This window comes from Erpetoichthys calabaricus, chromosome 5, assembly GCF_900747795.2.
Source record: "Erpetoichthys calabaricus chromosome 5, fErpCal1.3, whole genome shotgun sequence".
Taxonomy (NCBI): Eukaryota; Metazoa; Chordata; class Cladistia; order Polypteriformes; family Polypteridae; genus Erpetoichthys; species Erpetoichthys calabaricus.
The window spans coordinates 222,570,104-222,595,054 of record NC_041398.2 but is presented as its reverse complement, the minus strand read 5'-3'; the positions used below and the strand labels follow the sequence as shown (position 1 = coordinate 222,595,054).

Here is a 24,951-nt window from a genome sequence, read left to right as displayed (position 1 = left end):
ACAGTAGACCATATTTGTGAAGAAATAACTTGAAAAATATCTAACTTAACCTTTAAAGGTTTGGCTAAAGTTTTACAGCTGGATGCCTTTCCTAATAACCGTCTCTATTTATCCAGGCTGGGGTTGGCACCATGTTAGGCTGGTGTGCCCCCTTTTTGCCTATATTATAAAAGCTTCCAAAGCTGTAATCTAAAATTTAAGCTAAGCAAATTAAAACGTTAATTTAAATGAAGTGAGTTTTTTGTGTGTTCATTCATTTTTTGAAACCTGCTTAATCCATTTCAGTTTTCATGGTGTGGGAATCTGTGTTGTTGTGTATTTTTTCAATATTCATTCTGAAGAGGATAAATATGAAATTAAGTCTTAAATATGGTTTTAATTACAAAAGATTGTTTTAAATAGATTAAAATGTGGCAGCCAAGTAATATCAGAAAATGCTTATGCACACTTCTTGTCAATGCTAAACATGAAATGTATTCACTGCCTGCTGAGTTAAATTAATTAACAATTAAATTAATGAGTGCTCAAGCTGAGATTGCCTTATAGATCTGTCAATACGTACAGTGGATAAGTGCTCTCCTTTTTTTTTTGAAAATTTGTAACATTGCTGAAAATGTTGATTTTCCTTTCGACATTGAAATTGGAACTCATTTACTGTATACTGTGGACAAAATTAAACCATTTCTACTTTTCACTATATTAGCTCATGAATGGCTGCTAAAGGTCAATATATTGTTGCCTGGAGTGGTCAGATAAGACTAAAGCCATCTCAGAATAGAACAACAGCCCCATTTTCTTGACAAGGTAACCACTGAGCTGGACAAACATTACATTATTGACCCACGTTGATGAAAAATATTCAAATATTCATTCACAGCAGCAATTTTCCGTTTCTTTCCCACATGAGCTCCAAAGGCTGTTTTAAATTTCTTTTAATTAATTAATGCCCTGCAACTCATCTTACACTGAATTCTACAAGAATAGGTTCCTGTAGCCTGCTATTGCAACAAGCTGGTTGAGAAGAGTAATGGATTAATTTCCCATGTAACATGTCTAAGAGTCTAAGTGTTAACATTGCAAGTATAGAATGTAAATGCTTGAACGGATGGCTTGACATCCAGCTGGGATGGAGAGTGATGCTTTACCTGGTCTAAGAGGCCATAGTAGATGGACTACATAAGTGGAGGTGCTGGGTTGGTTCTAGGTTCCTATCCTAGTCATGGCGATCATTTAATTGATGGACAGGGGGAAGCTGGTTCTCAAAGACAGTTTATCTTCCAGAGTAAAAGGTGGCAGTGCTGCCCTAGTATCGTCCCAGTTTAGACTCCCGAAGGATTCTATGGGAGTAGTAGTTCGGAAGGGCAATCCTATCACGATCCCCGGGACCTTCCACATGACCCAGAAGTGCTTCCACCATTCTATGTCATGACACCGGAAGTACTCCTGGGTCCAACATAAAAGGAGCCATCTTGGTTGACTTAAGTCAGTCAGAGTCAGGAGGCACAGGGCAAAGCTCCCCTGAAGGAGTTTAAGAAGAGGAAACTGTAAACCTGTGGTTGTGTTATTTGGCCATTGTCTATCTGTCAATATATTGTTATTAAATAAATATTATTTATTTGAACCTGGGATTGTGTTTGGTAGAGCTGTGTCTGGTGTTTGGGGCTCTGGGATACCCCTGTGTGGTCACAAGAGTTACTTTATTACTTAATTTAATGAAGATCATACAAATGAAACATTGAGACAAACATTGATCATCGTTCTTCAGTACTTCCCAAATAACTAGTCCTTATAACAGACAGTAATCAAATTATTGTAGAACAATCTTAAATTCAAATTGTTGCTGAATATGAAATGACTACAGTGACATCTTCAATAAAAACAAAACAAGACATTTACTGACTGGTTCTGCATTGAGAAAGAATGGTGATAGCATAGTCGTGCCATACATGAATTGGTATTGGTTTATAATGGGGTAGCATTCTGGAAGTGAAGCCAATATTGACCTGTCTTGGCAGGGATGCCAAAATTGGACATAGTTCAAAAATTCCCAGAAATAACTTTGCTAAGGACAAAATAATAATGAAAAGGCAGTGTGAATTGCAGGAGATGAGGACATCTATAGTTAAAGGAGGAGATAGCTCCCTCCTTGTTGGTGGGACAGCCTCAAGAATTTTGTGGGACTACATCTATCATGGAAGTAGTACCAACAGGTCACCCCAGCAGTACTTCCAGGATCAGCCATAAATTTACCCATAGGCCGTAGAGCTAATGAGCTTGGAGTTTGGAGAGCAGTTGGTAATTGCTCACCTGGCAAGACGAAGAGAGGAAATGGAAGTTCTACAAAGAAGTTGAAAGGAGTGTGCGTCAATGATTAACTATGGAAAAGTGGAACTTTTATTGTATTAGGTAGGCCATGAGTGGCTCTCTTCTTTTTTAGTGTGTTGCATTATAACTCCTTGTGCTTTGCCTGCCTTGTATATGTATTTTTATATCCAGTTAGCCAGGGTACTTGGGCACATGTCAGGGGTAAAATAAAACACAGGTCCATCACTAAATAAATTACCTACGTTGTGATTTTGACCCCAAACCCAAACTTCGCTGGCTAAATCCACTGTTGGGAGCAACTATGCATACTTGTGCAAGTACCAAAAATGCCATTTAGGGATGCTTCCTTTATAAAGCACAGGTGCAGTCACTACATAAAGTTTCAGAAAAAAATCAGAATGAAATGTAGCCCTGTACAAGTGAGGAGGTTTTGCAAAATTTGGTGTAGATAGGTTCAACGGTAGGCATCAATTGGCTACACAAAGATGGCAGCAGTGACGTCCTGGAAGATTGCTGTGGTTTCAGTATTAGAATACAGGCAGGGTACACATAATCATTTAGAATTGCTTTGTATTTAGCAACATACCTGTAATCCTCACCCTTCTTTCAATGTACACTAGAAAAGATGAAGGTGAAGAGTGACTTATTAGACTAGATGAATTTTTCCTCTGCTTAGTAGAACACCTCCTTTTTTCTGCTTCAGTTACAGTATTCTTTATTTATAATTGGGGAATTTCCCTGTGTAACATATCATCTACTTTGATGTGGGCAGACATTGAACTTCAGGTTGTCCTTCATTGCAGCAATGATCCAATATTTTATTGGTGTTTTTGTTGTTGTTGTTGTTGTTTTTTTAACTAAATGTAAAGTCTGACCTGTGATGGTCCCAATGTCAACATGTGCTGATTTTTGTATAGGGCTATCTGTCTGAAGGACTTGTGACAAAATGGTATCGATCTCCAAGACTACTTCTCTCACCAAACAACTACACCAAAGCCATTGACATGTGGGCAGCAGGATGTATTTTGGCAGAGATGCTGACTGGGAGGATGCTCTTTGCTGGTAAGGTTGCTGCTTATTATTTGTATTTTCATTAAACAGAGCCACTTGTTTGTTCATGTTGGTCTAGCATGGAGAGCCAGGCCTTCATGTCATTTTCTATCCAAATGTTCCACCATAGAAGAACATTTGGTTAATTTCCAGAATATTAAAATAAATCCATTTGTTATTAACATATGTTTGAAACAAATTTGAAAGGGCAGTAAATTTATGTTGAGATTTAATATGTCATTTATAAAAAGCACTGTACAAAAAAATTAAAATAATAGAAGTATGAAGCACAGTGTCTAGCAGTGTCAGGTCTAGGAGACTGGGTTCAGATACTAACCCAGTGACTGTCTGTGCTGTATTTGCACATTAACTGCATGACTGTGTAGGTTTTTGTCTGGATTCTCTGGTTTTTCAAAGGTGTGCATGTCAAGATGTTTGGAAATTCTAATAAATCTAAAGTTGCCCTATGTAAGTGAGTATTGGTTTGTGCACCATGGACGGTCGGGAGGCCTATCCAAAGTTAATTCTTGTCTTTTACCCAGTGATGCCAGGATTGACTCCTATATCCCTGAACTACTTTGAGCAGGTTAAAAAATTGTGTTTACAACTGAAGTAAAAGTAAAAACAATAAGTAGTTTATTCAGTACTGAAGTAGCACATTCAGTATAATATGCTGCATAACTTATACAACATGAAATAGTATGCAGCTTCTCGGAATATGCATCATTGTGTTATATACATTGTGACATTCTGGCATTAAACAGTTGCAGTGATGGTGATTAGCAGCCAGAGTGTTTAACTGTACAAGACACATAACACGTAGGCTTAAAAACTATTTCTAAACCTGGTTTGAGTACCATCTGCTACAGTGGGAACATTTTGTGTCTGAGTTGTGGAAATCCTTTATTATGACAATCTGTTGTTTAAAACTTCATTCTTTTATAATATTATAAATAAGAACCTGCTGCAATCTGAGCAAATGCCAGATCCCTCAGAATGGTGTTTCTGTCCTGCATGGTTGTTGATCAGTGTCATAATATGATATTACCAATCAGGATATGTTTTGTTATAAAGCGATAAAAAAACATCAGAATTATCCCATTGCTCACTCCACATTTCCAAAAACCCCTTCAAAAGTGGAGGCAGTTTTGCACCTCTTTCATTTTGACCACAGTGTTGTGGGTTCACGTCACGTACATCAGTAATCTAGAAGCACAAAAACCGTTGGCTTCTTTCTCTGAATGGTTAATTGCCATCCATACCAGGTATTTTGTTTCTCAAAGGCTAGAGGATCCTTCACATCTATACATTAACATTCGAAAAATCAATTGACAGTTAGGCAAACAGTTAGGTGAACTCAGACTGCTAGCATAGATGTGATAACATACCAGCAGTCTCACCACTTGGTTTTGGTATATCAGGCTTGCAAAGAGCAGTTTAGTCATGGGTTTTATTCAGAAGTAGCCTTTTCAAGACAGGTAATACATGAAATTTAAAAATATTAGATTTCTGATATCTCTTGCCCTGTGTGTACCTTCAGCCTTCTTTGTATTCCTCTCTTGCTTATTACTCCTTCTTCCAATTGCATTCCCGTAATTCTCAGACTCTGTCATTTCGAAGCATCTTGCACACATCCTACTATCTTTTTGACCATCAACAGTGGTACACGGCCCCCATTACTCACTGTGAAAGCATCATTCCTAGTTTTAAAGGCATAGTCTTTGAAGGAAACTCTCAGCATGCCTCCAGACCCTTGACCTCTCCTTGTGTTCCTCAACCTCTCTTGCCTGGCACTTCCTCTGTTAATTTTGTCACCAAAGCCAAACTGGCCAATCAGACCAAAGCTATACTGACCCAACAGATTGCACGGAGTGACCAGACACACACACACAGACAGCAGTGTTTTATTATAATGTAGGCAAATATGGCTGATGCATTCTAAAATGTAGTCAAACTTTTTTGATGGCACTGTCTAAGTAGAAATCGTGCTCACTGAAACAATTCTTTTAAATATCATTATTTGGCTTGATTTGAATGATTTGATAGTTAAAAGTGAATTCCTAATACTCTATAGAATGTAACTAGTAAGAAAAAAGTAAAACTGTTGATGTCTAGCCAGAAGTTTATGAAGGATGAGAGAAGAATTTCAGAATTAATTAACAACAGTTATGAGTGGTGTTCATCTTCACAGAAATGTATTCCAGTGATATTAGGTATTAATAGCATGTGCGAATCAAATTTGCAAACAGTCCACAGGAAGGTGGAGCCTCTACTTACAGTATTGGACACTAAACACCAAACCTAGATTTGAATCTGTTCCTTGTCACTCGCATGCTCTCACTGATCTATATTACTATAGATCGGCGCGGCGCCCCAGAGTCAAACGCAGCGGCTTCGCTTTAGTTCAAATAGGGTTATTGAATTAAATGGAAACTTTACCATGCCTACGACCTGTGAACTAAACCTGAGGTAAAGCGTGCACGCCAGGTTCTACAGCCGCCCGGACGCGACCACCCACACCATCGCATATACGACGACACAGCCATAAAAAAACAAAAACGAGACTACATGAAGAAAGACAATAACAGAAGCGCGTTGAAATGAACTGTCCCAGGACGCACCCACCCTCCATGATATTTCATCACGCAGCGGCTTCCCACCGAGGGCATAAGTACTGCGCCGTGGCGCACGCCCCAGAGTCAAATGCAGCAGCTTCCCAGAGTCAGTAGGTGGCGCCCACACAACACAACCTGTACACTACACTTGCTCTAGTGATTTAGATCACATAACGGTCACAGACTCTAACCCAGCGGCTTCCCAGACTCAGTGGCTGGCACACGAACACCACAACCTGTAAACTAAACTTGCTGTGCTCCACTCTGCCAGCAATCGGTGTCAGTAAAGGCAAAGGAGTCACGTCTCCACAAAACGAAACCGCCTTAGTACAGATATGCTTATTTAATTAAATGACATTTTCCCAGACGCACCCACCCTCCATGATAGGTCCATCCATCCATCCAAATATCGGACGGAACAGAAACTGATTGCCATTCTTGGATTTACGATTCTCTAGAGAATCGCGGGCTTACTTGTGTCGTTAGAATCACCAGTTAAACTAATTGTGCATTTTTGGGATAAGGGAGGAAACTGAAATACTGTACTCAGAAAACATTCTATAAGGCATGAGGAGAACTTGCAAACACCACACATATAACAACCAAGTAAGGAATTCATTCTGAATCCATAAAGCCAGCATATGGCCAGCAGCTATATCACATGCACTTTAGAACAGGTCATCCAAATTAAGCTAAGCATGTTCAGACCAGGTCAGTACTTGGATGGAAGACCATGTAGGAAAAGCTTGGGTTGCTGCTGAAAAATGTTTTGGTGAGCCCAGCAGGGTTAGCCTGTGGTCTGTATGTGGATTCCAATGCCCCAGTGCAGTGATGTGGAAACTGTGCTTTAAAAATGGTGCTGTTCTTTGGATGAGAAGTAAAACCGAGGTCCTGACTATCTGTGGTCGTAAAAGGTCCCTGGGCTTCCTTTGTAAAGAGTAGGGTGTATCCTGATGTCCAGGCTAAATTGCCCACCATAGCCTACTCATTCTGCCCCCCTAATCATCCCCTGTCTCTAATTGGCTCTTTCTCACCACTTCATCACCTAATATGTGGTGAGCATACTGGTGCAAAAATGGCTGCCGTTGCATCATCCAGGTGGTTGCCACTCATTAGTGGTGGTTGAAGTGGCTCCCTACCCACTAAGTGCTTTGAGTAGTGAGAAAAGTGCTATATAAATGTAAAGATTTATTTTTGTTATTATTATTATTATTATAAAGCTGGGACGACACGGTGGCGCAGTGGTAGAGCTGCTGCCTCGCAGTAAGGAGACCTGGGTTCGCTTCCCAGGTCCTCCCTGTGTGGAGTTTGCATGTTGTCTGCGTGGGTTTCCTCCCACAGTCCAAAGACATGCAGGTTAGGTGCACTGGCGATCCTAAATTGTCCCCTGTGTGTGTCCTGCGGTGGGCTGGTGCCCTGCCTGGGATTTGTTCCTGCCTTGTGTCCTGTGCTGGCTGGGATTGGCCCCAGCAGACCCCCATGACTCTGTGTTTGGATATACTGGGTTGGACGATTAAAAAGCTGGTAATAAGTAGTGCTAAAAGCTGCACTCTAATAATAGGCCACAGGAAATCTTTTTGCAGTAAATTCAGGTTCACTTACATCCAGATAAATTAATTAAACTCTTCTGAATGATCAACGTATTGTTTGGAATGATACAGTATATGAAGCAGACATCCCACATTTCAGATAAGCAGAGCTAAATGTTTCATTGACAATGATCCATTCATCAGGGACAGGGAGCATTTGCTTTCCGCAAGCTTCAAACACAGACAGAGACTTTCAGAGAGAGGATAAATAAAAGCTTCATGCTGGAGATAGTCTTGCTCTTTTGGATCACGGAAAGAGAGAGAGAGAGAAAGAGAGGACAGCCACAGATACCAATGTTATGTTGCGGAAGGGGAAGAGCACAAGACTAGACATGTCTTGTCCCCGGTGTGTGGGTGTTGTATTATCAGGCATTTCCTTTGGCTTGTAACAGTGGGAAAGTGGAACTAGAATGATAGGCTTTTAAATTATAGGAATTACAGTTTATTGTTGTTTAATAAATGCAACTGGGCTAAACTATTATTCTGTTATCTCTGTACTTTTTACAGTATATACATGCTGTATATATGTTACCAAATATATACATAACAGTGGATTTAATTTGTTGTTTTAAACACTGATCAAAAGGAAAAGACTCTTTAATGCCAAAGTGAAAACAGATCTCTGCAAACTGATGTAAATTAATTTCATAAACAAAATACTTGATTGCATAAGTATTTTCCCCCTTTAATATCCATCCAACCATTATCCAACCCACTATATCCTAAGTACAGGGTCACAGGGGTCTGCTGGAGCCAATCCCAGCCAACACAGGGCGCAAGGCAGGAAACAAACCCCAGGCAGGGCGCCAGCCCACCGCAGGGCACACACTAGGGAGAATCTAGAATCGCCAATGCACCTAACCTGCATGTCTTTGGACTGTGGGAGGAAACCAGAGCACCGGAGGAAACCCACGCAGACACGGGGAGAACATGCAAACTCCACGCAGGGAGGACCCGGGAAGCGAACCCAGGTCTCCTAACTGCAAGGCAGCAGCGCTACCCACTGCACTGCCCCCCCCCCCCCCCCCCCCCCAAATCATCACTGGTGTAGAAATTTAGTTTTAGAAGTCACAGAATGAGTTCAAAGGAGATCACCTGTCTGTACTATAAATGTATTTTATCTGTAAAGTCCAAGTTGTGATGAGTTAGTGTGGTGGCCTAACCTACACAAAGAAGACAAAAAAAGAACATTCCAAGCAACTCCATTGAAAGGTGATTGAAGAGCTCAAGTCAGGGGACCATTTTGTTGGTCATATGTGACTAAAAATTAAATCGTGGGACACCCATAAAAGATTTAATTTAATTCAAGTAAAATGCATAAATTCCTTAATGATTGAAAAAAATAAATCTTACTCTTACAATTTGGAAATTTCTCCAATTATAACCATTATCCTACATACTTTAATGAACTTTTATATGATGTGTTATTTCCTTTTTATAGTTAAGTGGTTAAAATTTCACTTTAAGAAATTTATGCACTTTAATTGAATTTTATTTTTAGTCACTTGTGACTAACAAAATCTTAGTACATTTTTGAATAAAATTGTGTCACTTACAAATATATATTTTTTCCATTATCTGGCCATGTAGTACATAACCAGCAATTACAGAAGGACAACAGTTTCTCACTGTTCTTTTAGATAGATAGATAGATAGATAAATAGATAGATAGATAGATAGATAGATAGATAGATAGATAGATAGATAGATAGATAGATAGATAGATAGATAGATATAGTTATAAAATGCACTATATGATAGATAGATAGATAGATAGATAGATAGACAGATAGATAGATAGATAGATAGATAGATAGATAGATAGATAGATAGATAGATAGATAGATAGATAGATAGATAGATAGATAGATAGATAGGGCCTGCCTTCCTGACCAGTTTGTCCAGGCGTGAGGCGTCCCTCTTCTTAATTCTGCCTCCCCAGCACACCACCGCGTAGAAGAGGGCGCTCACCACAACCGTCTGATAGAACATCTGCTGCATCTTATTGCAGATGTTGAAGGACGCCAGCCTTCTAAGGAAGTATAGTCGGCTCTGTCCTCTCATGCACATAGCATCAGTATTGGCAGTCCAGTCCAATTTATCATCCAGCTGCAGTCCCAGGTATTTATAGGTCTGTACCGTCTGCACACAGTCACCTCTGATGATCACGGGGTCCATGAGGGGCCTAGTCCTCCTAAAATCCACCACCAGCTCCTTGGTTTTGCTGGTGTTCAGTTGCAGGTGGTTTGAGTCGCACCATTTAACAAAGTCCTTGATTAGGTTCCTATACTCCTCCTCCTGCCCACTCCTGATGCAGCCCACGATAGCAGTGTTGTCAGTGAACTTTTGCACGTGGCAGAATCCGAGTTGTATTGGAAGTCCAATGTACTGTATATAGGCTGAACAGGACCGGAGAAAGTACAGTCCCCTACGGTACTCCTGTGCTGCTGACCACAATGTCAGACCTGCAGTTCCCGAGACGCACATACTGAGGTCTGTCTGTAAGATAGTCCATGATCCATGCCACCAGGTATGAATCTACTCCCATCTCTGTCAGCTTGTCCCTAAGGAGCAGAGGTTGGATGGTGCTGAAGGTGCTAGAGAAGTCCAGAAACATAATTTTTACAGCACCACTGCCTCTGTCCAAGTGGGAGAGGGATTGATGTAGCCTATACTGTAGATGATGGCATCCTCCGCTCCCACCTTCTCCTGGTATGCGAACTGCAGAGGGTCGAGGGCGTGGCAGACCTGTGGCCTCACATGGAGAAGCAGCAGCCTCTCCATGGTCTTCATCACATGTGACGTCAGGGTGACAGGCCAGAAGTCATTCAGCTCACTAGGACGTGATACCTTTGGGACTGGGGTGATGCAAGATGTTTTCCAAAGCCTCGGAACTCTCCCCTGTTCCAGGCTCAGGTTGAAGATACATTGTAGAGGACTCCCCAGCTCCAGCGCACAGACCTTCAGCAGTTGTGGTGATACTCCATCTGGACCCACTGCTTTGCTAGCACGAAGTCTCCTCAGCTCTCTGCTTACGTGGGCTGCTGTAATTGTGGGTGGGGGGAAACTCTCTCCTATGCTGGCATCAGCAGAAAGATGGGTGGAGGGTGAAATACTCCGAGGTGAGAGTGGGTTAGGGTGGTCAAACCTGTTAAAGAAGTTGTTCATCAGGTTTGCTCTCTCCACGTCTCTCTCGATGGTGGCACCCCGCTTCGAGCTGCAGCCAGTGATGATCTTCATGCCATCCCACACTTCCTTCGTGTTGTTATTCTGTAACTTCTGCTCCAGCTTTCTCCTGTACTGCTCCTTCGCCGCCCTGAGTTGGACTCGTTTTTAGTTTCTTTTAGTTTCTCTTCAAACATAATATGAAATTCATTATTTTACAGTAAAAATGTTTTCACTTACTATGCAGAAAGACAAGCACAGTTTAATAAGTGAAATGATATCTCTGAATACATTTATAAGTGCTGTCATTTTTAAAATGTTAGTAGTATTAAGCAGCCTTTTTTCACTAAAGAGCAAAGTTGTAACTTTACTTTGGTTCTCATGTATATCAGCTTCAATATATTTTCAGGATAAATACAACCAGCTTACTAACTGAAGATTCATTCATCCATCTACCCATTTTTAAATCAGTTTAAACCAATTTGGGTTTGGTAGGTGACCACAGCTTATTCCAGCAAAAGTGGATGCAAGGCAAGATCAGCCATGGATAGAGCCCTAGGTCATTTCATGATCACACAAACACCCATATTCACTGATGTGAAGCCAGTTTAAAAAGCATGTAAGTAAAAATGTATTTATAAAGCACCTTTCACAGGCAAAGGCCACAAAGCACTGTACAATTATATAAACAATTCAAACATTCATTGAGTAAACAGTGATCTAATCAAACAAGTGGACAATAAAAATACATAGAATCAACAAACAATAGAACAAAATGACTCCAAGAAGGGTAACCCACAGATTGTCTAAACAAGAATGTCTTAAGGTGACCTTTGAATATCTCAATGGAATTATTCTGGCATGCACTGGGGTTGGGGGAGGAAATTATTCCATAATCTTGGTGCAACAGACTGAACAGCACGATCACCGCATAGCTTCACTCTGGTGCATGGTCCAGAAAGGAGACCCTGTTTCCCAGATCTTAGAGCTCGACCAGCGATGCACAAGGTCACTGATGTACTTGAGGGCCTGGTCATGGAGGGTTCCATAACTAAGAACCAGGATTTTAAATTGAATTCTAAATTCAACTGGCAGCCAGTGGAGAGATGATAAAATCTGTTTAATATCAGACCTCCAGTTGGTTCTGGTTAAAAGCCTGGCAGCTGCATCTTAAAAGACCAGTAGTGAGAAGGTAGATGTGAAGCACGTGGGTTAAAGCCCACACAGACAAGAGGGGCATGGACAAACTCCACACACTATTACCTGGGCCATGGCAGCAGTCTAGAGCTGTGAGGAAGCAGTGCCATCCACTGTGCTGACAGCAATAGAATCATCAGCATATATTCTGAGGGGATCTCTGCCTTATTGTTTTCTACTGCTGTTCATTAACACATCTCACAAGGCTCCTGTCATCTGCCCCAAGCTATGCTCCTTTCCTAATGGTTTCGCAGATACAGGAGTCCTTGCAATTTCCAAAATGATGCTGTAGTGCCTTCAAAAGATGGGCACATGTCAGTCAGGAACACAGAGTTTCTTTGTGCTTTTTGTACATTCCACTTCATTTTCTGGAGAGGATTAGTGTCAAATTTCTGTCTGGTGTCAGATCTTTATGTGTGTAATTCAGACTTGTCATTTGGATTATAATTCATCCTCCATGCTTCCGGGAGGCAGCTAAGAAAGAAGAAATAATAGCTTTTATAAAAGACAAAAAAGAAGTGCATGGTTTCCTTTTTTTATTACATTGTGTTATTTTGGAGAAAATGGGAAAAGCAGGGCATTTTATGAGGCATAAGCTTAATACACATTTACTAGAAGACATTGTGAAGCATATAAATTTAGCAGGTATGCATACATGAAGTCTGGGTGTTATTACATTGAACCATGTGCAGCTCCTTCAGGTGGCATTCACAATACCCAGCAGGGCGGTCCCACGACACTGCAATTCCCAGCCTGCCTCATGGTCTGTTAAATGGGAGCAGTGACGCATAGATGCTACCCTGTAGTGTGTCAGGGAGTATATACCCTCAACAGGCTAACTCCCCTGGTTGGTTCCATTATTCTGACAAGGGATCAATTTCCAGCCTGGCTGGGATGCTAGTCCATCGCTGTCCTTCCACTCCGCCCTCCCTTCCTGGCAAAGGGCCACCTTTCCTCTAGGACAGGATTCCAAACAATCCCATATGGCACTTACACCAATTATTCAGTTTGGCCAGACCACCAACCCCATGAAGAGTCCTGGTGGTTCCAAACTTCTAGCATCTCACAATTATTGAGGCAAATGTTCTCCCAAGAACACTCACAGCTTTCTAAAAGGTTTTATACCCCTGCCTTGATCTATGCCTCCCCAAAGTTTTATCCTGAATGTCTACAGAGAGTTCCCATGACTTCATGGCTTTTTGTTTGTCCTGGCATGCAGTTTAAATTGTGGGACCTTGTCTGCACAAGTGTGTGTCTTTCTAAACCATGTCCCCTCAACTCAGTCCACTATAGGTTGGCTCCAATCAAGTTCTCAACACATCTCAATGATAAATAAAGCAAACAAGATGCACCTGACCACAATCTGGAGTGCCACAGCAAAGGGCCTGAATATTAAAATGAATGAGACATTTCAGTGTTTGATTTTTAAGAAATTTGCAAACATTTCTGAAAACATGTCTTCACTTTGTCATTGTGGGTTATTGAGAGTACTGTAGATTGTTGGACAAAAATGGCGAATGTATCCATTTTAAATTAAATCTACAACTCAATAAAGTGTGCTGAAAGTGAATATTTTCATATTCCACTGTATGCTATTTTCCATACCTGTGGATGTGATTGAGAAGACAGACTTTATGTTTGCTTGTATAGACATGATTACATAAAAACCCTAAATATCCATGCATGCTTAATATTTTGGAATTATATTTTAAATAATAACTTAATGATAATTTAAAGTAGACTAAACCACATTGTGGGTAGCGCTGCTGCCTTGCAGTTAAAGAGTCCCGGGTTCACTTCCCGGGTCCTCCCTGCGTGGAGTTTGCATGTTCTCCCCATGTCTGCATGGGTTTCCTCCTGGTACTCCGGTTTCCTCCCACAGTCCAAAGACATGCAGGTTAGGTGCATTGGCTATTCTAAATTGTCCCTAGTGTGTGCGCGATGTGTGTGTGTGTGCACTCCCTTCGGTGGGCTGGCACCCTGCCCGGAGTTTGTTTCCTGCTTTGCGCCTTTTGCTGGCTGGGATTGGCTCCAGCAGACCCCCATGACCCTGTAGTTAGGATATAGCAGGCTGGATAATGGATGGATGGATAAAGCACATTGCACTGAGGTCTGAGTTGAAGTTCTTTACTGTGGTGATGTCCTAGAGCGGCCTGCACAACTCAGCACAACACAACTTGAGGAGAAATCGTGACAAAGCATGGCACCACAAAGGATAACACTTTGACAGCAGCAACACACTCTTCAAACCAGCCCCATCAAACTGAATGGTGGCCATTTTTTCAGACTGTTTACATCTGTCATACTCTTTTGAGCTCCAACCAGTTCCTTGGACACAGAATGAAAAAAAATGACCAATTTTGCTGTGGAATCAGGCTGGCTAGGAAAAAAAAATTCACACATGCCTCATGCAACTGATGAGTGTCTGGAAAGAAAAATGCTGCAGCAGCACAACTCTGTGATTGTTCTCTTCCAGCCAAATGGGTAACAGTGCTTTTATAAGAACAACCGTATTTATTTCCATTATTTTATTTTTCCCTTGGTAATGTTTTTTTTGTTTTCAGTTCAACTGCATGCTTCGGGTTCAGGGGTTCAGTTCCTGTCTGTACAGTACAAAGCTTATACACCATGTTTTTATGATGTCTTTGTGTGGGTGTGTGTTTCTTTCTTATCCTGAAAATGTTCATATTATTTTAAACACCAATTCCAGAATGGCCCAAATGAGTGAGTATTGGTGTATGTGTATGAGTATACCCTGTATGCCCTATCCAAGTCTGCTTTTGGCCCAGTCCAGACCGGTTTAGAACTCACTAATGCATTAGAAAACGAATTGAATTACATCACAATTCTGGTCTCACTATGGAGCCATAATTCTCACATTACCATTAACCCAAAATGCTAATTTGTCAATTTACAACATACTTTTATGTTCAGGTAACCTAATTTTCAGGCATGTGCTTTTGAGCCTAAACCTAAAGGAGTCACCCCTGCATGAGGTGCCATTCCATACAAGTTAGGTTTAGGTTTATGGTTAGGTTTATGTTTATTTGTCATATATAGGTTAACACAGGGTCAACATACAATGAAATGTGTATGACGAGAAAAACAAGTCACTCAGCCTAGATCCAATAAAGCTAAAAAATAATTTTTAAAAAATTACAAGTTAAAAATAGACAAGCCATATAAAATAAAATGTGTACGTTTTAAAAGAAGTTATAGAGCAATATGAGTTGAATGAGCAGCAAGTACAAATGACAGTTATTGCACAGATAATATTTTATAAGTACAGATGCATATTCCATAAAGTGCAGATGCATGTTCCAGTCATTATTCAGAGTGTGTGCAGGTACAGTTTGTGTGTGAGTATTGCAATGTAGATGTAATGTAAGTGTATGTAAGTGTTCAGGTGTTCCTGTTGAGGAGTCGAATGGCCAGGTGGTAAAAACTGTTCTTAAGTCTTGTAGTCCGAGCAGCCAGACTCCTGTATCGTCTGCCAGACGGTAACAAGAAGAACAGCTGGCATGCTGGATGACTGTGTTCCTTTATGATGCTGCTTGTCTTACGCAAGCACCGATGGAGGTAAATGTCTTCAATGGCAGGGAGCCTCTTGCCCGTGATGTGCTCTGCTGCCTTCACCACTCTCTGTAGTGATTTCCGGCTGCTGGCAGAGCAGCTCTCATACCAGACGGTAATGCAGCCCGTCAGCAGACTCTCGACCACACTCCTGTAAAAGTTTGAGGTGATGTTGGCATTCATGCTAAACTTCCTCAGCCTCCTCAGGAAGTAGAGCCACCGGCAAGCTTTCTTAACCACAGTGTCTATGTGAAGGGTCCACGAGAGATCCTCGGTGATAACCCTTTCAACTTCTACAATCACATGTGCTGGCCAAAGGTACCCATAAAAAATCATTCTGCCTGAAAGCATGGCTTTGGACAAGGGGGAAGAAATATAACCATGAACACAGGGAACCTTAAACCTTGTGGCATGAGGAGAGAAAAGCATGGTACATCTATGTGAGAAGAAACTACTTGCACAATCTAAAACTAAAGTAAAGCCCCTCTGACTGGCTTTCACTGTGGTGCACTGAAGCCTCCTCACATAACCATTGAATTAAATATAAATTATCATGTTACCTTGTCTGACAACCCCCCCCCTAGCTAGAAGACTACACTGTGTTCTTGACATTAGAACACTTGATTACCACCATATATATATTCCATGAAACCGGGATCCCTTTTTGACTTCTGCAGTGCCATTGTCTTCTCAGACAATACCATTTAAGAACAGCTTGCTGCCTGAAAGCCATTGTGACATAACAAGCACCACATGTCTGCTGTACTTGGTAACGAGGCCTATTAAGGTCACACTCATCATTCAGCAGCCTCCTCAGCTGCACCTTGACATTACAAACTCTGCACAGAAGTAAGTGCACACAAGAACAAACACTGAGGGGCAGTTATTCCAGCCACCTTGCCACACATAGGCATTAGTGCTTTGTTTTAATGTTTTGATAAGCAGAGTTCTTCACCTTTAGTAAGCTTAATCACTGAAGGACAACATAGTTTGTGGCTGAAATATTTATTTAGCAGACACAATTATGTTTATCTTCATTCTGTATGAGTCAGACATTTTCTTCTGCAGGCTATAATTAATACATCAAAAAAATAATCCTTTTCAAAAATCATGAAGGTTAGTTTGTCACTTTGCTTTTCAATAGGTGAATTTTTTCATCTTCATCAGTTTAATTGAACCCCAGATGCTGTCATCATATTTTTTGTTTATGTACAAAAAGTGTCTTTTGCTGTACCTTTTGAAGCGGAAAAGAATAATTATGAGATTTAAGTCAATCTATCTTTTACTTGCCTGGAAATTAAAACTAAATGTAAGAAAATTAACACAGGCTGACATGTATGCTTGCACATCTAGTATTGTCTGCATATTCTCCCCATTTCTACAGTTATAAGAAGAAGTTTGTGACCCCTTTGGAATTACCTGATTTTTTGCATTAACTGGTCATTGAGTCTGATTTGATCTTCACAAATATAGACCAACACAGTATGCTTAAGCTAATAATACACAATTATAATCATTCGTGTCTTTATTGAACACACCAATCAAACATTCATAGTGTCTATGGATAAAGTAAATGAAACCTTGGATTTATTAACTGGTCAAACCTTCTTTGACATTAGTAACTTCTAACAAGCACTTTGGTAGCTGCAGAACAGACTTACACGACGTTCAGGAGGAATTGTGAACCATTCTTCATTGACGGAACTGTTTCAGAGCAATCACATTATTAGGATGTAAAGTGTGAATGGCTTTCTTGAGGTCATTCCACATCATACACAGTTAAGAACTGAGCTCTGACTTGTCCATTTTAAAAGGTGGATTTTCTTTTTCTGAAGCCATTCTGTAGCAGACTTACTTTGAAATTTAGGACCATTGTCCTGCAGCATCACCCAACTTCTACTGAGCTTTGGCTGATACGCAGCCACCCTGACATTATCCAGTAGGATACTTTGATAAACGTAGGAATTCATTCTTTCTCGATCATGGCAAGCTGTCTAGGCCCCAAGGCAGCAATGAGACTCAAGTCATGATGTTCCTCCTCTGTACTTCACTTTCGGGATGATGTTTTCTTGTTGATATGTGGTGCCTTTTTTACTCCATAGATACTGCTGTAATTGTTCAGTTTCATTAGTCCACAAGACTTTTTCATTATGGCATTGTGGAGTGCCAAGATAGTCTTTGGCAAACTTTGGGCATGCAGTGACTTTTTTTGCCATGGACACCATGACTGTTCAATTTTCTGAGTATGGAAGACTCGTGAACAGCGATGTTAACCTGTTCCAATGATTCTTTCAAGCACTTAGTTATTACTCTTAGTTGTTCTTTTTTTACCTTACTGAATATTTTGCTTTGTGTCTTTTGAGTCATCATGGCTGGAGTACCCTTCTAAAGGAAGCAAAATCATCTCCATGTATACACAGATGTCTAACGAATAATCTAAACTCTTTGAAATTACTATTAACTATTAATTATTATTAACTCTTTTTAAGTTTATACAAATAAACAAATTAATTGTAGCTCTTCTGAGATCTGTTTTTTTTGCAAGGTATGCTTTACATCAGCAGATGTTTCTTATGAACAGCAAACTCAGAACGCTTTTCTATTGGTCAAAGTAGCTTTATGCCACACCTCCAATCTTGTTTCATTGGTTGGACTCCAGTTAAATTTCATTGAAGTCATCAGCCTAGGAGTTCACATACTTTTTCCAAACAACACTTTGATTGTTTGAATGATGTATTAAATAATGTATGTGTGATTAGTTAAACCAATGTTTGTTCATTATTGTAACTTAGATGAAGATCTGACTATATTTTAAGACAAGTTTATACATAAATGCAGTTTCCCTAAGTTATTACTTCTATATCCCATTTGCTTAATTGATAAGCCTGAACTGGTCCCACGTGGGTGTTAGTGTGTAAGTGCCAATTGATGGACTGGTATCCATGCCTGATTTATGGATTTGCTTCTGCCCCTTAAGTAAGTAATATTTAAGACTTGGGGTCTCTTGTATAACACCTTACATAAAATTCACCCAGAAACATAGTGTACAGACAAAACTAGAAATGTGTCAATGCACAAAAAATTCAGATGCATAGAACTGTGTGTAAGCAAAGTTCTACGCACTTTCCCATTATAAATCCAAATCAATGTGAAATTTTAATGCATATGCTCAAGCATACAGCCCCACCCTGACTCCTCCCAGAATTTTTCCTATTTGAATATGCAAATCAATATAAATAGTCCATTACGTTCCATATTTTTTTTAAAAGATAATGGCAAAAGCATGTGTAAAAAAAGACTTTCAGCAAATGCAAAATGGAGTGCTCAGTGAAGTGTAGGCAAGGTAAAACATACTATTTGGTGGCATAACCTGTTGGTATAAGCAACGAAAGGAAATTGATGGAGTGGCACAGCATGGTAGAGGCACTGAAAAGTTCAAGTTCAGAGAGTCGCACAGTGTCTGAAATAAAAAAGAAGTGATTAGATATCAAAGTTGATGTGAAAAGGTGAGTCACAGGCCACCATCTGTGCGTCAGAACCACTGGAGGAGGTAGCAGAATTCTGGGGCTCACACATTTTGAGCAGCAAGCAGCTGTAGTTATTGGCAAAACACTTATACCAGCAGGTGAGGGGGACTCTGACATCACCGTGGGTGAAGGTGAATTTTAATTTTTTTTTTCACTTACCATTATCTATACATATGTAAATAATTTTCATGTTTAATAAGACAAACAAGCAGGCAGCAGATGCAGTATTACGGTTTATTCTTTTTCAGACAATATTAAAAAAGATGACAAACCCTTCCCCCACCATGCAAGGGACGTCACATGCTGATGGATGCTGTTCTAGAGTCGCAAAATGCAAAAGATGCTGTTAAGAGATGTGGCCAATGAACTAAGGAATATGCTGTATTATGTGATATTGACCACAAATTAAATTAATTGGTTAAAAAATAAATGCTGCAACTAATTACATGTTTGTACATTCTGCTAATAAAAACATTCAAACAAAGTTGTAATGCTGTCTGATTTGGCTGATCATTTGGTGGGTCAGGGTCAGGTTCTTCATACTGCTTCTCTTCACGTACGGGTAAGCCATGATTGTGTGCCACATTACGCAGCACACTACATGCTTGCACCACTACTGAGCAGCACTCCACCAGTCTTATCCAGGCAGCAACAACGGCCCTTAAGCTGCCCTATAGTACGTTCTACAACCGCCCATCACTCTTGTTCAGTCAGTGGGTTGGTGAGCATGGTGAGAAGCCACCTCTTTAGTGGGTACCTACTGTCACCTAAGTAATCATGTTATATGGTTACGTCATACCAAAGGAGTAATATTAATTGCCTTATCTTACCAAGAAGCCAGCCATCACACACACAACATAATTTTCTAGATTGTACCTTGAGCCAGGTCATCTCACCACAGCATTAATGAGATGCATTTTCGCATCACAGATAATTTGCCCATTAACAGAGTGGAAATGCCATCTATTTACATAAGCACATTCATTCTGTGACGGCGCCTTTATAGCAATGTGTTTGCAGTTGACCACTCTGATAACATTTGAAAAAATGGACGTTGCTACAAATTGCGCTTTGATATTTGCCTGTTCAAATACATTGTAAGGAAATCGTATATATTTAGAAGACAAGCGGATGATACCATCTCATACACCTGGCATGGCACGACTCAGTGATGACTGAGAAATACATTTGGATACTGGAGAGCTGCTGCTGTCAGTAACAGACATATAGATGGTAGCATGATGACCAGACCTGTCGAGATGTACATTTGAAGGCATTAACATTTGAATACAGCAGGGCCAGCTTGTTGTGTCCACAAAAGGAACATGCCATTACAAGTTTGTTCTGAATGACTCACCATTACAGTTTTAATATCAGACGGAATCATTTCAGTTGCCGAAGTTAAAAATAAACATCAACAGGATGTTGCATCCCACTCCTAGCCAGTAACGTGGACAAATTCAGCCATGCATTTCAAAGACAGGATCATACATATCTGCTTTATTTGTAATGTGCTTGCATCTGATATTTCTCCATCACATAGGTCTCAAGACCCTCTCCTGTTTTTCCACTGTGCCTGATCGTACCAGATGAAACCCATCCAGTCTTAACTCTTTCAGGGCGGATGTCGACTTTTGTCGAAATTCATGGTTAGGGGGACAGTAATCAGTTGTAAACTGCTACAGAACTTGTTGCTACATTTTAGTTTGACTATCTTTGCTAGAAAGAAAGTTAGTTTTGTTAATTTGCCCTCGATTTCCTGCATGTGTATGAGTTAGCGAAGAGCAAACAGTCTCTAAAATAGCATCAACATGTGGTGAGAGACCAAAGCGAATGCGCAGAGCAAAAAACTCAGTGGACGTCGTTTTTCGTATTATGAATGAATCGGACCCTGTCCTGTCGGACTTCTGATTTTGATGCTAGTGATCAGGAGATGGAGATTGAAAACTAAAGTTAGGTATCAGCATTAGCCGATCGTTCTCCAGATGATCGTGGTACTGAACACGTTTGTGTAGCTGATGTGCCTACGGAGGTAGGCCTGGGAAGTCAGCCACTTATGTTGACAAGAAGTACAAACCATATTGCATCACACCACAACTGCCACCGCTACCCACCTGCTGCATGAAGACAACCAGGCTGCCGGCTCACCATACATTTCTGCAGGCCCTTGAGCCGTTCCCACGCAGCCAGCACATCACTGCATAACAGTAGATTTATGTTGATTTATGTGTGAAACCATTGCTTTGTGTGCTTTTAAGAAAACTGAGTTTTGGAAAAAAATATTCGGCCCTCAAAGAGTTAAATAGCATCTAACATAGGATTTTTAAGATGGTTTGCTGCAGTAACAAAAATTCCACAGTACCTGAATTTCCTGTAATTCACCATGAGATCTGACAGTTCTTTCAACATAAAAAGCAATCGAAATTTCCTTGTCATATTGAAGTTGGCCAGCTTTGAACTCCTTACTCAGCTCCTTACCTTTATCATCATTCTGGAGCTTCACCCTCTACATCCTCTGACGAGCTGCTCCTCCGATAATGTTGCTTTTTTTAGAAAGATGTTCATGTTAATAAAAGGACAAGTGTCTGTGTGCCTGTCTTTGTGTCCGTTCAGTTGCTATGTCTCTGGCATTCCAATTGATCATCTGGCATTCCATCAGAATCATTAGCTCTGTTTTTTAGAAATCCCGTACCAAATGGTATATAACAAAGATACAGTGGTGTGAAAAACTATTTGCCCCCTTCCTGATTTCTTATTCTTTTGCATGTTTGTCACACAAAATGTTTCTGATCATCAAACACATTTAACCATTAGTCAAATATAACACAAGTAAACACAAAATGCAGTTTTTAAATGATGGTGTTTATTATTTAGGGAGAAAAAAAATCCAAACCTACATGGCCCTGTGTGAAAAAGTAATTGCCCCCTTGTTAAAAAATAACCTAACTGTGGTGTATCACACCTGAGTTCAATTTCCGTAGCCACCCCCAGGCCTGACTACTGCCACACCTGTTTCAATCAAGAAATCACTTAAATAGGAGCTGCCTGACACAGAGAAGTAGACCAAAAGCACCTCAAAAGCTAGACATCATGCCAAGATCCAAAGAAATTCAGGAACAAATGAGAACAGAAGTAATTGAGATCTATCAGTCTGGTAAAGGTTATAAAGCCATTTCTAAAGCTTTGGGACTCCAGCGAACCACAGTGAGAGCCATTATCCACAAATGGCAAAAACATGGAACAGTGGTGAACCTTCCCAGGAGTGGCCGGCCGACCAAAATTACCCCAAGAGCGCAGAGACGACTCATCCGAGAGGTCACAAAAGACCCCAGGACAACGTCTAAAGAACTGCAGGCCTCACTTGCCTCAATTAAGGTCAGTGTTCACGACTCCACCATAAGAAAGAGACTGGGCAAAAACGGCCTGCATGGCAGATTTCCAAGACGCAAACCACTGTTAAGCAAAAAGAACATTAGGGCTCGTCTCAATTTTGCTAAGAAACATCTCAGTGATTGCCAAGACTTTTGGGAAAATACCTTGTGGACTGATGAGACAAAAATTACATCTGGCGTAAAAGGAACACAGCATTTCAGAAAAAGAACATCATACCAACAGTAAAATATGGTGGTGGAAGTGTGATGGTCTGGGGTTGTTTTGCTGCTTCAGGACCTGGAAGGCTTGCTGTGATAGATGGAACCATGAATTCTACTGTCTACCAAAAAATCCTGAAGGAGAATGTCCGGCCATCTGTTCGTCAACTCAAGCTGAAGCGATCTTGGGTGCTGTAACAGGACAATGACCCAAAACACACCAGCAAATCCACCTCGGAATGGCTGAAGAAAAACAAAATGAAGACTTTGGAGTGGCCTAGTCAAAGTCCTGACCTGAATCCAATTGAGATGCTATGGCATGACCTTAAAAAGGCGGTTCATGCTAGAAAACCCTCAAATAAAGCTGAATTACAACAATTTTGCAACGATGAGTGGGCCAAAATTCCTCCAGAGCGCTGTAAAAGACTCATTGCAAGTTATCGCAAACGCTTGATTGCAGTTATTGCTGCTAAGGGTGGCCCAACCAGTTATTAGGTTCAGGGGGCAATTACTTTTTCACACAGGGCCATGTAGGTGTGGATTTTTTTTTCTCCCTAAATAATAAAAACCACCATTTACAAACTGCATTTTGTGTTTACTTGTGTTATATTTGACTAATGGTTAAATGTGTTTGATGATCAGAAACATTTTGTGTGACAAACATGCAAAAGAATAAGAAATCAGGAAGGGGCAAATAGTTTTTCACACCACTGTATGTGCATTACATGATGCACAACAAACATTAACACTGAGGGCTACGTTGGTTATTTAGATTTCAACCCCTCTTAGATGGGTGTTACAGCCAGTGAAAAGCACAAAATGGTTAAGCTGAAAGCCAGAATAAGATCAAAAAAGTATTGTGAAATGTATTATATAAATATTGATTTGTTGATTTAGTAGTATAGTTGTAGTTCACTATGATATGATTGCAGTTGGGCTTTTGAAAAGGTCTTTTATATTTAGGACATTCGATTTGAGTGCTTCAGGAGGTGTTCCAGGTTTTCACCATATAGTGAAGTGTGTGCCAGAATAATAAGGAATCTATGACACAAATGCTTTTGCACAATCCTCTAAGAATATGTTTTGCCTATTAATAAGAATTGCACCCTTTCAGTAGGCTTACTATATTAAGAGATGGCAGAAACATCAAGCTAGCTTGTAGCATAACGATGAAACAGAATGCAGAAAGGTTTCTGTTTATTAAAACTTCCCATTTTCAGTACAAATTCATGGAAATGAGCCCTAAACTACTCATCACAGCAAGTGCAAGATAAGAACATGTTACTTATGGAATGCCAGTCTGTTACTTGTTATTCAGGTTTTATATTTTACACTCCTTTGTAGCCTTTGTGTTACATTATGTCTATCATAGTATGCAGCACTGTAACAACAGTAGAAACACTATTCAGCAGTTTAGAATCTGGAAGAAATCTCAGGCACCCAAACAATAAAATGCCCTTTTATCCATTTTCTGAACCCACTTTTCCTGGACACTGTTGCGAGGAACTGAGGGTGATCTTAGCGACAGAGATCAAGTCAGCTTTGGAAGACATGCCTCTCAGTCACTGGCCAAATTAATGAACATGCCCAAACTTACTCTCACCTGGCCATTTTAGTGTCGACGGCCTAGGTATAGGCTTATGAGAGAAAACTGTAGGTGCCAATGAAAATGTTTAGGAACATGAAAGAAAACACCAAAAACAATTCAAAATCAATCTGCAGTTCATGTGCAAACGGATGGAAACTCTTTTCTGCCTCTATATCACCCAAAATATATAGGGGAATAAGAAAGTATTCAGACACTTTCAATATCGTCACACTTTCTTGTGTTGTACATTTAATTTTGAAGCCCATCAGCTTTGCTTTATGAAATTTATCACAGAATTAAATATTTTAATTGTTTCATCCAATTTGGTTTCGTATGCTAAGGCATTGGATTTTGAACCAAAAGATGCTATTTGTGAGTTGATTCTGAATTTTTTTTTTACTAAGCCGTAGGTTTTTCTCAGGTATTTTGTATTTCTTTAAGGTTGAAGTATGGCGAGTTCAGTTTCAACATCGGTTTATGTACTTAACTGTTATTTACAGTTGTTGAAACTATTTTGCTCTATTTCTGTCGGCAACTGTTTTGTTTTTGAGTACTGCTGTTTCACAAGACTGGTTTCCATAATGCAGTTACCAGTGGCAGTGGGGGGGGAGTATCAAATGTCCTGACTTTTGTGTCGTTAGCGCAACAGGTTAAAGGGTCACTAAAAAACTTTACCTTGCTTGCTTTCTTTCTGGTTCCTGATCTTTTAGCCCTGTGTTTTCTGAGTATGAC

At 40.3% G+C, this 24,951-nt stretch overlaps 1 protein-coding gene across 2 annotated transcripts in view; it reads left to right on the top strand.

Moving 5' to 3' along the window:
• The window catches only part of mapk4 (mitogen-activated protein kinase 4), a 201,074-nt gene that overhangs the window by 133,933 nt on the left and 42,190 nt on the right, over nucleotides 1-24,951 (top strand). For both annotated transcript variants that reach the window (XM_028802579.2, XM_051928018.1), the window contains exon 3: nucleotides 3,243-3,387. In XM_028802579.2, the coding sequence (XP_028658412.2) occupies nucleotides 3,243-3,387 (145 nt within the window). The remainder of the gene's footprint in view (nucleotides 1-3,242; nucleotides 3,388-24,951) is intronic.